We start from the raw sequence: 13,037 nt of genomic DNA on the forward strand, positions 1-13,037 counted from the left end.
AAGTTATATCATTGGCCACTGATCTAATCAGCCATACGATAACGACACCTCTACACGACACAAAAACAACAAAAGAAAAAGAAATGCGCGGACCGGGAATCGAACCCGGGTCATCCGCGTGGCAGGCGGATATTATACCACTAAACCATCCGCGCTCTTGTTCTTGTTTTTTTAAAAGCGATTACCATCATAGATGACCTAACTTCCTTATGTGGAAGGTGCTCTGAATGGCTCCGAACAAGTTTTCTCGTGTAGCGGAAAGAGCGTTGTATTTGATGAAGGTGTGTACTTAATTATATGGGAGGTGAGTGAGAAGGAATTTGGGGTCAAAGGTAGAACAACGTTTGAAATGACTTGTGATTGGGGCGGGGTCCAAGTTGTCTGGTATGAAAAAGAGCACTTTGTCCCTCAGAAGAGCGCTTCTCGCTTTCACCTACGAACAATTTTGATGCCAATGCATAAAGGAGGTCTCAATCCAACACCTTCAACAACAATACAGAGTACGATTCAAGTCATCTTGTTGGTCAACGATTAGCAATGGGCACCCCATTCGATTCGACATTCAAAACTGGCAATGAGCAGCTCGACCATGGTGACGACCATGTTCAACGTTCAACGTTCCTTTTTCACCTCCAGCAACTCACTTTGCTTCGTATACAGCTGCCAACAACAACTAATGGATATTGACTCATGTTCAACTACCAATGCCAGCTTGAGAAGGTTATCAAAGATGTTGCTTGGATCCATCTGGTGGGCAAGGTTGCAGCTTCTTTATAGGCCCAACATATCACGCATCACTCACCAACAATGCAACCGGTTTATTGTACACGCATGCTCTTCGCCGTTCATACCAGCAACGTTGTTTGAGATGGATACACCGTAATAAGGTCACCAGCATATGGCAAGGATGGCTTCCTAACAGGCAACATCAAGATCGACATAAAGGTTATGGTGGCATGGTAGATACTCGCTCATGAAGAACGTTTACAAGATTGATTTGGATGCCAAAAACAGCCACTGGTTTTGAAGGATACAAAGCTGTTAAGATTGTTGAGATACGTAGAGAGAAGTAGCAATAAACATTGACGCTATTTTGATGACGCTCGAATGCTGGTTGATCCATCATGTCCTATTATAGCGAGGATACACAAAACGTAAAGAATGAATCATATGCTTGTAACCTTAGCGGGTTGTATGTATGGTTGGTACGCAAAAAGCTTGAAGATGTTCCTTGAGACGCTGGTCCAAAAGTTTACACCGTTCATTTTTTGGACGGGGATCATTTTATGTGGGAGGGATTGTATAGTTCTACGCCAATAGTTATGTAACATTAGATGATCACACGCCACGCAGGTATCAAGTCTAAATACATGCTACCAGGAAAATTGCATGAACACCGTTTTATAAGGTTCCTCGCTAACATCATTTGTTCGCTGCGTACAGTAGCATAAGTATTGTCATCGAGAGAGAGGGAGGCAAACGAGCAAGAAACAATCCGTGAGGATGTGCTCTGAAGGAACAAATAACAAGATTAAGGTTGACGTTTAAAATTGTAATTAACCGCGCAGGAGCCGAGTCTTGATGTTGATGATGGATTCGCACGTATTATTCCTGAACAAGATAGTCCTTTTGTCGTACACTTGAAATGAATTTATATGAGAGATTTATGCACAATGGAAGACGCTAGCGATTGATGTATGAAAAGATACGGATCAACAAGGGGATCTTGAGCGTCTTTTTGAGTATGTAACATGCGTGGTATGTGTATAAGCATGCAGGGAGTGCCCCTGAAGAATATTGCAGTCCATGCGAATGTAGAGGTTTATAGCGAGACCTTTGCACATAAAAGAGGGCATAATAGCAGCAGCCTCCCTATGCCATTGATGAAAAAGAAAAATCATGAAGCCACAACATCTAGTTACTCCTGTCATTCTCCTAGTCATCGGCAGCCAACTTCATGTCGGTGGTGCTGCTGAATCGGCTTGTCAAAAGTACAAGGATGATCCTTGTGCTGATATCATTTGTGCTTATGAGACGTGGGTTAAAACGAGCTTTAATGTGAATGATAAGCTCAAACTGAGTAAGGATCTCATCATGCATCTTGTATTGTATCAATTCTAAATGGTGTTCCTTCAACAACTTTTTCGATCCTAAAATAGCATCTGACGCTGAAACCGATGGCTGTGTGCTTCCATGGGTGAGAAGCTGTGAAGCGATTGTGGATGAGAAAAGCTGTAAAGAGGCTAGTTGCCAATGGCAACCTGGTAGAACGGGTGACGGTGAGTATAATTTTTCTCTTTTTGTTGCCTAGCAACAACTAACGAAATCATGTTGATAGGTCATTGTACTAAGGAGTTCTGTTGGCAATTCCCACATCCACAACTATGCGATTACTTCTGGCCTGAATGCGACTGGAAGCCAAATTCCCGTAAGTTGCTACCCCTTACAAATGGCTCATTGATTACTGATTAAGTTTACCCCTCAATGAATCAGATGAATGCGTACACATGTGAACAAAGGGTTTCTTTATTGTCCGCAATAAACAATGATGACGATCCACATACATTTGAAACTTGCTATAATAATCTGCCAAACATGATTACTTTATTATTCCGAGCCACGACCGCTATCTAATTCAGAAGAATGTGTGGATGATGGTATATGTTCATTAGATCGTGCTGATACCAGCTGATTGAATCCTCCTAGTAATGCGTTCCTTGATCGACTGGTACGGTTCAATTGGGATAAAGCCGCTGCAGCAGTTTGTGGATGATGTACGCTCAAATCGTAATAGTTAAAGTTGCCACTGAAAATAAGATCAATTTCCTCTAACGATTTGCCCTATAAAGCCATGTCAGGTTCTTTCCATAAAGACGCAAACTCTCGGCTGTGTACTTACCATCGTTTCAGGGAAATAGCGATGAACAACGATCGCCATGACGAAGCAAAACACTGCATAAACAACGAATGCCTTCCACTTGATATGCACGTACATAAGAGGGGTCAACATGGTCACTCCAAAGTTGAAAAGCCAATTGGCAGCCGTGGTAAATCCAAGGGCTCGTGCACGTACATCTAGTTTTTTGGTTACCTATAAGTACAACCGCCACAAAGTGATGTCATGGTTTATGATTTACCTTGTGAATAGAGTTCTGTTGGGTATATCCATCCTGCCGGGCCCCAAGTCAATGCATAACAAGCAACAAACATGTACATCATGACAAGAAATCCGATAGAAGCTTGATGATCAATTTGGCGAATCGATTCATCCACCTCAGTGGGATCCGTAGTTGAAGCATCCAGAACATGCATTGATGCAATGTTATCGGTAAGCCCTGTGACAGCTGCAATCACCGTCATAATGGTCAAGCACACACAACATGCAATGCTTCCAACAATCAATGTAGGACGTCGACCCCATCGATCAATCTATATTCGTAATATTAGATTGGGATGTCTTTTCAAATAGCGGTGCGGCATACCGTAATCATGGGTGGAATAGTGAATACGAGGTTGACAAGGCCACTGATACCGTTTGCTGGATAACATTGAATGAGCAAAGCATAATGGATGTCGTGTTCATTGTCTCATACCCAATAACGTGGTACTTTTTCCTTGAATGCCACTGGCTCGAAAAATCAGCGGGGCGTAAAGGCTATACGAATATACTTAATGATGGGCATCATCCATAGGATCTTTTTCATGTCCATCACTTACAGCAATGCATTGGCCCCTGTAAGTTGCTGGAATATTTGTACCGCCATTCCCAAGAGCAATCGCTTGCGATTATTATCAGCACCCTTTCGAAATAGACGCCAAAAGTGTTTGGATCCATATTTCTCCTCAAATCGAATGCTTTGCTTGATTTCCACGTATTCCATCAGCACGTCGGGATGATTGATAGTGCCATCACCACGCACAAAGGCGAGTACTTCCAGAGCTTGTCGATCATGATGCTTGTAGATAAGATAGCGTGGGCTGTAGTATTACAATGAAATGAGATAAAAGAGTCGTCAATGCATGTTCATATTACCTTTTGGGTAGTACAAGAGTTCCAGCGAGGTATATAAGGGCGGGAATCAAGGGCAAACCAAATGCGAGCCTTAAAGTGCATATGTATTAAACAACACCATCATCCTTATCATTGATTTTTGATTCTTACCTCCAATTGCTGACAGAAGTAACATCCAAGACTGCATAATCCACCCAATATGAAACACAAATGCCACATGCAATAGCAAATTGCTGGATTGAAACTAGACGACCACGCATCTCTTTGGGCGAAATCTCGGATTGATCTATTGTGCACCTAAATGAATACACGTCCAACATCGAGGATAATAACGATAATATACTTACATAGAGGGACCACCATGGAGAGGGCTCTATATTGGAATTTTAAGATTTACTTGATACAATGATGATCCCCTTTCAAAACCACCTTACCCAATACTGATTCCTGTAATGACTCGACCCACATAGAGTTTGATAATGTCGTCTGCGCCGACCTGAAGTACATCTGCACCCATGAACAAGGCTGTGCTCACTGCAATGAGACCACGTCGTCCAATCAAGTCGGCCAATACACCAGCTGCAAGAGCACCTGCCACAGCACCTGCCATCAACGTGCTTGTAAGTGAAGTTGAGTTGTCTTGGATATTGGTATCTTGATGAAATGAATACATGGTCAAAATCCCTGGCAATACACCAAATTGATACCCAAACTACAAGCAGCAAGCAAGGATGTTAGTAATACGTGATTGTATCATATCATCCCCATCAAAGTAGGTAACTTGCCAAGAAACCACCCAATGCCATGAAACTAATCAATGAAAGTTAAAAAGTGATTCAATAGAGTAGGAAGCAGATCAACAAACACACGCACCTGGAGACCATATAGACTCGTGTCTTCATGGAGAATGATGGCATAAAACGTCTTAGGTGAGCAAACATGTACGAGTTTGCATCGCTGCCCCCGGATGGCGTCGACGCCAACATGAGTGTCACTTGGTGACCCCCGGGGCCAGTAAAGTGGGGCAGCGTGGTTGTACGATCGACCGACAATGTAAATGATTGCTAATGGGGCAACGGAGCTGGTAGAGACGAGAAGAAAAAGAAAGGAAGAAAAAGGGGAGTGTGCGTGTGTGTCAATTTAGTCGAACAAGAAGAGTGAATGGGAACGCGGCATGGGCTGGTTGTTGTTGTTGTTCGAGAAGTGAATGGAATGGAGAGAACGCAAGTCAGCAAAAGCTGTGGTGGTCATATGTCAAAGCAACCGAGCCAATACGGACAAGACGTTTTTCATTGTCGCTTCACACTCGAAACCCTTGGCAAAAGAAGGAGACTCACAAAAAGAAGATATTATTTCCCGAGCCGTTAACCGACATAGTTGCGTTTCGCATGAATCTGTGTAACCCACTTTGTTCATCTCACACAAATCATATTTGTGGCGTTGAAACTAACAAACAACACAGACCACCACATTTTATTCTTTTGAGGAGTTCCACTTACCTGGTATCATGAGAGATAAAAGAAATACGAATCGTATCCACCCGCAGGAATGATGCATGTCAATGCAAGGACGGCATGGCAACGGCGGCGGACATATTATTTACACATCCACAAATCACACACGCACATTTGATCATGATCTTGTGTTGGGTAGCTGCATGACTTTTAGTGAACCGAGAATTGAGCCTTTCAATATCAATCATGTCATCATCATTTTCTTTCATACGAGTTTCTTTGCCACTCTATGTCCTAGCCATTGTGCTATTATACAAGTACCAGGGAGGGAAGAAGATGATGGAGGGATAATAGTAGACATGACCACCACCGCTGCTGCTGCTGCTTACATGCTGTCTTGCAGAAATTAAGATACAAGAATGCATCTATATTACAAGTTTACCAGGTTCTCCGGTTGATGTTGAATAGCCACGCAGGTGCATTCATAATTCCAGCATGTTCTTTGATCATGATGGAAATAGCTTGTCCACACGTCACCAGTAAAATCGTTCTCTTAGAAATAGTGATCCACCGCCAAATGGCGCTCAAACCCCATTTATGCACCCTCCCCCTACTATTAAATGTGCATGATAGACCAACATTCGGCAGATGGTTTTAGTCGCCAACCCTAATAACCTATTGATTGAATGCCCATGGTTAGCGAAAGATTGCTTCAAACAACACGATTAGAAGAAAACCGGTCAACGACTTGTTTCTTTGTTGAATCGATGTACCTGAAAGTGCGTGTGTATTGTAATTCTTATACTCTTTCTTTCCTCGCTCTCATTTTGAACCCTATGTCCTGATGGCATCTTTGTCGTCGATTGTTGCCTGTTGTTGGTGGCTCATTATCCCATATTGTCGTCGTGTGATAGCTGCATTGATAATCGACACGCCTAGGGCATACGATTCTATTCCACTAACCATGGGCTCTGTTGGTGGTTTTCGGGTGAGCTGGTCCGGAATTACGGATGACAACAACAAAAATCCAAGAACGAACATGACAATGGAGCTCTATCTGATTCGGGGAGACATGGTGGTGGTAGCATCATGGGTTAGGACCCTGAACACGAGCAGCAGCAATGGCTCATTATTATTACCAGTGAACAGCACCATGATGATGCCACCCTTTGAGGCCTATTATTATCTTCAGCTCTTTGTCAACAAGGATCACCTTCAGCAGCAGGTTGCTATACAAGGTCCTATTTCCTTTTACTTGCATGCAAATACCACCACCGCAACATCATCCACTTTTTTGGTGATACCCACTGCAACACCTTCTCCCTATTTTACCACTGACCCAGCGGAAACAAGTACGCATTTCATCATCGATGCATCGACGACGTCGACTACTTTATTAGCAGCAGCTACTACGGATGCTATTTTGGACGACGAATCTACTCTTGTATCACCGACGACTCGAGCTGCATTGGAGGGTGCAGCTATTGCAGCCACCACGGTGATCGTTGTGGCACTTGTAAGTCAACTCGATTTGAGTCCTTTGCAAAGCATTGATGATGATTCCAAAAACAGGTCTATGGTCTCATTGTGTGTTGTATCAATCGCCGTCATAAGAAAAAACAACCATCAAAGAACAAGGACCGAGTTGTCACTTTTGATAACACAACTACCATTATCATGCCGCCATCGTCTTCATCATCATCATCATCATCATCGTGTACGAATGGAGGACATGCAGAGAATACGTTTATGGGATACTATTATGATAGCGAATATTTTACAGATGTTGTCAAGTCTAATGTAGGATCACGTCAATGAATAAAAAAGCAATGATGGTTGCTATGGGCAACCCATTCCAAAATGTGGTCATTGGATGATAGGTAGCACCAACTCCGGAAGAAAAGAAGACACAATTTTTCAAACTCGTTTCCTTCCTTGCCTTGATCACCATGCCAGCCAAAGTGAAGAACGCCACCAAGAAGCAAGGACAAAAACGTCAGCGATCCAAGCAAAAGAACAATTCAAAGAGACGCAAGCTCGACGTGGACTATGAGGAATTGGGTGATATCGACTCTTGGGACTGGAATGAAGTGTCAACCACTACTACTCCCATGGCCGGCGATCTAGGTGGTTTTCTTTGTCTCGAGGAAATTGACGATGTGGCCGTCGACTATGAAGGAGACGATCAAACTGGCCGAGTCGCCAAGTTCAAGGTATGTGCTGTGTAGTGTGTATGTAAGGCAACGTTGATGTAAACGCCCATGCTGTCATTTTCTAGCGTATCAAAAAAGAGGATCGAAAGCCTGGAAAGCCTGCCAAGCCCACTGAGCCTATGGATATTGCAGAGATGAAGGACTATTATGACCTCGACACCTTTGATGACAAGTTGGCAGAGAAGGCTGCAAAGAAGAACAAGAAGAAAAAGAATCCCAAAGAGGAACAACCCCCTAGCGAAGGTAGTTACTTTTGCATTCACCAATTGGCACAGCACTGACGCTTTTATTTAAAGACAACGAAGAAGAAGAAGTGGAAGATGATGATGTCAATGATGATGCGATGGCTGAAGAGGAAGACCATGAGGAGGAGGAAAAAGAGGCTAGTTCTGAGGATGAAGCTTCTGATGCTGAAGAGGAGGATCAAGATGAATCCAAACCTGATGATGATGAGGTCCCTCAAGGTAATATAGGACATGGCATTGTTGGTGGTATAGGGTACTCACACAATTTACACAGATGTTGACGTTTCAGCATGGGAGGGTTTTCAATTGGCAGAGCCTATCATGAGTGCATTGAAGTATCACAAATTCACGCAACCAACACCTATCCAAGAAAAGACACTTGGTCTTGCATTGAAAGGTCGTCATATCGTTGGTGCTGCTGAAACGGTAAGTCCTTGAGGGATTCCATATCAACAAAGTATTCATGAAAAGAAACATAGGGTTCTGGTAAAACACTCGCTTTCTCGATGCCTATTGTACAACATATTTTGGCAAACGGCGACGCCGATGATTCACGTTTATATGGTCTTATCTTGACGCCCACGAGAGAATTGGCCATGCAAGTCAAAGATCACATTGTGAACCTTGCAAAGTTTTCAAAGATCAAGGTCGCTGCTATTGTGGGTGGTATGTCCATCGACAAGCAACAACGTTTATTAAAGAACCAGCCGAACATCATTGTTGCCACACCTGGTCGTTTATGGGAAATCTTTTCGGGAGTAAGTTTACTTTGCATAAAGTGAGAGTCCAAGATCATCTAACATGGCATCTAGGAACCCACGTATATGGACATGCTCAAGCACATCAAGTTCCTTGTATTGGATGAAGCCGACAGAATGCTTGAAAAGGGACGTTTTGAAGAGCTGACCAATATCCTTGATGTTTTATCAGATAAGAAACAGTAAGCATCTTTTATCCAGTGGCTATTATGGAGTTATTCACTCACTCTTTGATCCTTAGATTTACCACCGATTGGCCCGAGGAAGCTGAGAATGGCAAAGTGAAATCCATGAAGAGACGTAAGTAAAAGAAAAGTAGAGGGAGACGATCGCAGGCTGATTGACGCGGGGTGGGGAATCTATTATAGATAATGCGGAGCACCAGACGTTTGTGTTTACGGCAACCTTGGGCACTGATTTGCGATTCCACAAGTCGAAGAAGCAAAAAGCGAAAGCAAAGCAACCTGGATCGATGCGTGAGTAGTAGTGGTAGACTTGGTCATGTGGATTTGGCGTATACTTACCCATGTATATGTATATAGAGGACCTTGTTGAAAGATTGAACCTTGTCGGCAAAAACCCTGCTATTGTGGATATCACAACTGAAAAGGCGGTAGCATCGCGGTTGGTGGAAGCCAAGATTGATTGTGTCAAGGAAGAAAAGGATCTCTATGTCTATTATTTCGTTACAAGATATCCTGGTCGTACCATCATCTTTGTCAACAGCATCGATGCTATTCGGAGGTTGATTCCAGTCTTCAAGCTCTTGAACATTGATGTATTAGGCCTCCATGCCCAGATGCAACAGCGACAACGTTTGAAGAATCTTGATAGGTAAGAGATCTCTCTTTGGAGTACCAAGAGGGAAGAGGTAGCTCATGGACTTTTTAGATTCAAGGCCAGTGATAAAGCAGTATTGGTGGCTTCCGATATCGCTGCACGTGGTTTGGATATCCCATCCGTAGATCATGTCATTCACTATCAGATCCCACGCTCAGGCGAGATTTATGTCCATCGTAGTGGTCGTACAGCTCGTGCCAATCATGAAGGTGTCTCTTTGCAACTATGTGGTCCAGAGGAAATCAAATTGTATACAAAGCTTTGTCACACCCTCCGGAAAGGAGAACAATACCCCGATTTCCCTGTTGACTTGGGCATCTTGAATGAAATGAAAAAGCGTGTCAAATTGGCTGCCGAAATTGATAAGCTTGAACATCAGGAACAAAAGGTACGTTATTAAAAAAGAAAGAATGGAAGGACCACACAATATTCAGTCTTTTATTCTATAGCGACATCATGAGGATAATTGGCTACGTAATATGGCAGCTGAAATGGATGTGGATTACGAGGAGGATAACAGCAAGCATCAAAAGTCCAGCAAAACAGACAACACGATACGATCCAAAAAGGCACAATTGAAGCAATTATTGACCAAGCCCATGTTACCATTTGGTGTTTCTAAAAAGTACATTACGGGTGGTCTCATTGAAGGACTCGCTGATCGTATCATTGAAAATAACAAGGGTAAGGTGCTCAATGTCATTTGCATGATTTTGGCTGACGTGTGGATTATGCAGGTAAAAACAAATTGCTTCCGACGCAAGCTTCGACCAAAGCATTGGAGGATATTCGTTCGCGTGGTGGTAGTGGTGGTCGTAGTAGTAGTAAAAGTAAAAGTAGTAGTAAATAGACATCTTTATATATAAAGGGCAATTTATTGTTGCAAAAAGTCTTAGACCTTGAAACCACGGCTGGCACGCTTGCCACGAGCCTTTTCGAACTTGCGGCCCTTGCTGCGGACATAGGGCTTCTTGTTCTTGTGGGGACCCATACCAAAGTGCTTGACAGCTTCACGGGAGTTCTATAATGGAAACCAACCATCAACACACACACACTTCCTCCTTTTTCTTACAATCCATATCACACATACCTTGGCACCACGAAGCAAGACGGTGTTGGAACCAGTGGGAGCACGAAGAGCGAGTTGATCCAAAGTCAAGATCTCACCACCAGCCTTGAGGATACGAGCACGAGCAGTCTTGGTGACGCGAAGAGCGGCAACAGAAAGCTTGGGCAAGTCAAGGAGACGAGAGTCATCAGTGACGTTACCAACGACAACCAAAGTCTTGCCTTCTTGGTTGTTCTTGACAAGACGAGAAACAGTGACAGAAGGACGGTGGATACGCGACATAAAGAGACGCTTCAAGACGACCTTGTTAAAGTCGGCATCAGTGCGGCGAGCCAAGAAGCGGTACAGCTACGGAGGTTGCGTTCGAATGTAAGCCGGTTTTTGTTCGTAATGGCCATTATTCTCTCTCTCTTTCTTTCTCTACCTTGACCAACAAAAGCTGATAAACGTTCTCAGACTTTGGTGCCGTTCTGTTGGACTTTTTGACGTGATGGTTCTTAAGGTCGATGCCCTAATTGTACGCATGTTGATAAGCACACTCCTGGTCTCAAAATATCGCTTTCATCCCTTCATCCATCCATTCATCCATCTTGATCTCTTGTCGATTTCCACGCTATCTTTCCCCTAGCAGCATTCCATTACGCATCTATCGTACCATTTTTACCAACCGAGGAAGAGAGGGTGTCAATCAAGCTCTTTCTGGAATACAAGACCTGCCCTCCAAGGCTGAAGTTCAACGAGAGCCAATCAGCGTGCTGCTAGCTCAACCCTTCTATTCATCACTATCATCTTTTGATCGTAATAAAGCAACCGTTGGCATGGATACGATGTCTATTTTCATTTCTCTTCTCCACTTGATAGAGTGCTTTCAATGATTTACTACATGCTATCTTTCATTCGTATGTCCCATATCACGATCACTAGCAACGACGTTAAAAGAAGTTACATTATACATACCAAGTAAAAGAATAGATGTGCAAATCGATAGTGACATTGCTTTAGGTATTTTGATCATAATAAACCAAGCGTTGGATGGCTACCATGTCCATTCCTATCATCCCTCCTTATCCACTTGAAAGGGCACTTTTTTTTTATTGTATGGCCATGTCGCATACCACGAACCATAGCAACGATGTTGAAAGAAGCTGCAACATGCATATGAAGTAAAAGAATGGATGAGCAAATCGATGGTTTTATTTCTTTAGATGCTTTGTTTACTAAAGATTTGCTAATGAATGCTATGTTTTCGAGCATCCTGCATCATAGATAACAGCTTGCATGAAACAACTCGGGGTTGCACAAAGGAGTGACTTGCCATTTGTTTTTTCTTTTTTCAAGAGTGGCTTTCGGTTTCCCATCCTTTCTCTTGCAGCTGCTTTACTTAGTCACCGCTGGTAAATGTCAACATGAGAAAAGCATAGTGTCCATTTGGAAATTGACGTTGAGTATTCTTTTAGGGATATATTTGAAACATGTCTTATGTCGTATGTGTCTTGTTTTTGTTATGAAAAAGGTTGTATGCCAATGTTGACTCAACTCAACTCCCTTAGGCTAAGAACTCGTCCACCCAAAAGCCTGGTCTCGAAGAAGAGGTCCAGCCCAAGATCCACCGTATCCGTATCACCTTGACTTCTCGTAACGTCAAGAACTTGGAGAAGGGTAGGTTCTCTTTATACATTCATGTACCAGTGTAGCAAACATTGACTTACCTATACTACGTAGTGTCGGCTGATCTCATTCAACGTGCCAAAGACAAGCAGCTCAAGGTCAAGGGTCCTGTCCGCTTGCCAACCAAGGTTTTGCGCATCACCACCCGCAAGTCTCCTTGTGGTAACGGTTCCGAGACCTTTGATAAGTTCGAGATGAGAATTCACAAGCGCTTGATCGACTTGCACTCCCCCTCCGAGATTGTCAAGCAGATCACTTCGATCTCCATTGAACCTGGTGTTGAGGCAAGTATACTTTTATTCTATTGTATCATCATGCAATGGCATCTTTTTGCTAACATTTGAAATACAGGTCGAAGTTACCATTGCGTAAAGAAAGTGCCTTGGATATTCTCTTTTCGAGCTATAAGCTGAATAAATCAACCCTATAACGTACAATCTCGTCGCCATGTGATGATGAATGATGATTTTTTATATAAACCAAATAGGCATTGGGAAGGAGGAAGATTCATTTGGGGGATCATCAGTACAAAAGTGTTGCTAAGATCACGTGTACAGAAGCAGCTGCATAATAACGGGTCCCTTTTTATAGATGCGTTGACATGGTTACTATGATTTGAAACGATTCATGTTGTGCTTGGAGGAAGAAGGGTTAACAGGTTTATGCAAGGCTATGTGTGTTTAAAAAAGTGCCATTCACGGCATCATTTCCGAAAGGCGCATGGGATTGGAAGTACGACATGTGGGCGGATGGATGGATACACAAGAACTGCTTAGCT

General features: G+C 43.1%; 6 protein-coding genes and 1 non-coding gene across 7 annotated transcripts; 5 read left to right on the top strand and 2 right to left on the bottom strand.

Annotated features, from left to right (window-relative positions):
- Window positions 1-84: 84 nt before the first annotated feature.
- O0I10_010920 lies at window positions 85-155 on the top strand. The gene has a single exon. It is a non-coding gene; the product is annotated as a tRNA-Gly (tRNA).
- Window positions 156-1,899: 1,744 nt separating this feature from the next.
- O0I10_010921 (uncharacterized protein) lies at window positions 1,900-2,121 on the top strand (the record flags this gene model as incomplete). Its single annotated transcript, XM_058490894.1, has 1 exon — window positions 1,900-2,121. One exon carries the CDS (start codon window positions 1,900-1,902, stop codon window positions 2,119-2,121), a length of 222 nt encoding a protein of 73 aa, XP_058338289.1.
- A 486-nt stretch (window positions 2,122-2,607) lies between these two features.
- On the bottom strand, window positions 2,608-4,998 carry O0I10_010922 (uncharacterized protein; the record flags this gene model as incomplete). Its single annotated transcript, XM_058490895.1, has 12 exons — window positions 2,608-2,841; window positions 2,900-3,075; window positions 3,138-3,429; window positions 3,483-3,538; window positions 3,594-3,655; window positions 3,718-3,978; window positions 4,034-4,102; window positions 4,163-4,298; window positions 4,360-4,385; window positions 4,447-4,724; window positions 4,798-4,822; window positions 4,886-4,998. The coding sequence occupies 12 exons, from the start codon at window positions 4,996-4,998 to the stop codon at window positions 2,608-2,610; spliced, it is 1,728 nt and encodes a 575-aa protein (XP_058338290.1).
- A 1,312-nt stretch (window positions 4,999-6,310) lies between these two features.
- O0I10_010923 (uncharacterized protein) lies at window positions 6,311-7,284 on the top strand (the record flags this gene model as incomplete). Its single annotated transcript, XM_058490896.1, has 2 exons — window positions 6,311-6,982; window positions 7,039-7,284. The coding sequence occupies 2 exons, from the start codon at window positions 6,311-6,313 to the stop codon at window positions 7,282-7,284; spliced, it is 918 nt and encodes a 305-aa protein (XP_058338291.1).
- Window positions 7,285-7,415: 131 nt separating this feature from the next.
- On the top strand, window positions 7,416-10,372 carry O0I10_010924 (uncharacterized protein; the record flags this gene model as incomplete). Its single annotated transcript, XM_058490897.1, has 12 exons — window positions 7,416-7,679; window positions 7,745-7,922; window positions 7,976-8,143; window positions 8,199-8,350; window positions 8,404-8,682; window positions 8,737-8,864; window positions 8,924-8,982; window positions 9,051-9,158; window positions 9,225-9,516; window positions 9,574-9,910; window positions 9,972-10,206; window positions 10,260-10,372. The coding sequence occupies 12 exons, from the start codon at window positions 7,416-7,418 to the stop codon at window positions 10,370-10,372; spliced, it is 2,313 nt and encodes a 770-aa protein (XP_058338292.1).
- Window positions 10,373-10,414: 42 nt separating this feature from the next.
- O0I10_010925 (uncharacterized protein) lies at window positions 10,415-11,249 on the bottom strand (the record flags this gene model as incomplete). The annotated part of the gene is made up of 4 exons (XM_058490898.1): window positions 10,415-10,543; window positions 10,613-10,939; window positions 11,016-11,102; window positions 11,247-11,249. 4 exons carry the CDS (start codon window positions 11,247-11,249, stop codon window positions 10,415-10,417), a joined length of 546 nt encoding a protein of 181 aa, XP_058338293.1.
- Window positions 11,250-12,063: 814 nt separating this feature from the next.
- O0I10_010926 (40S ribosomal protein S20) lies at window positions 12,064-12,631 on the top strand (the record flags this gene model as incomplete). Its single annotated transcript, XM_058490899.1, has 4 exons — window positions 12,064-12,075; window positions 12,142-12,250; window positions 12,314-12,543; window positions 12,611-12,631. 4 exons carry the CDS (start codon window positions 12,064-12,066, stop codon window positions 12,629-12,631), a joined length of 372 nt encoding a protein of 123 aa, XP_058338294.1.
- Window positions 12,632-13,037: the final 406 nt, after the last annotated feature.

The sequence above is a fragment of the Lichtheimia ornata genome (assembly GCF_029851405.1).
Source record: "Lichtheimia ornata isolate CBS 291.66 chromosome Unknown scaffold00079, whole genome shotgun sequence".
NCBI classification, from domain to species: domain Eukaryota; kingdom Fungi; phylum Mucoromycota; class Mucoromycetes; order Mucorales; family Lichtheimiaceae; genus Lichtheimia; species Lichtheimia ornata.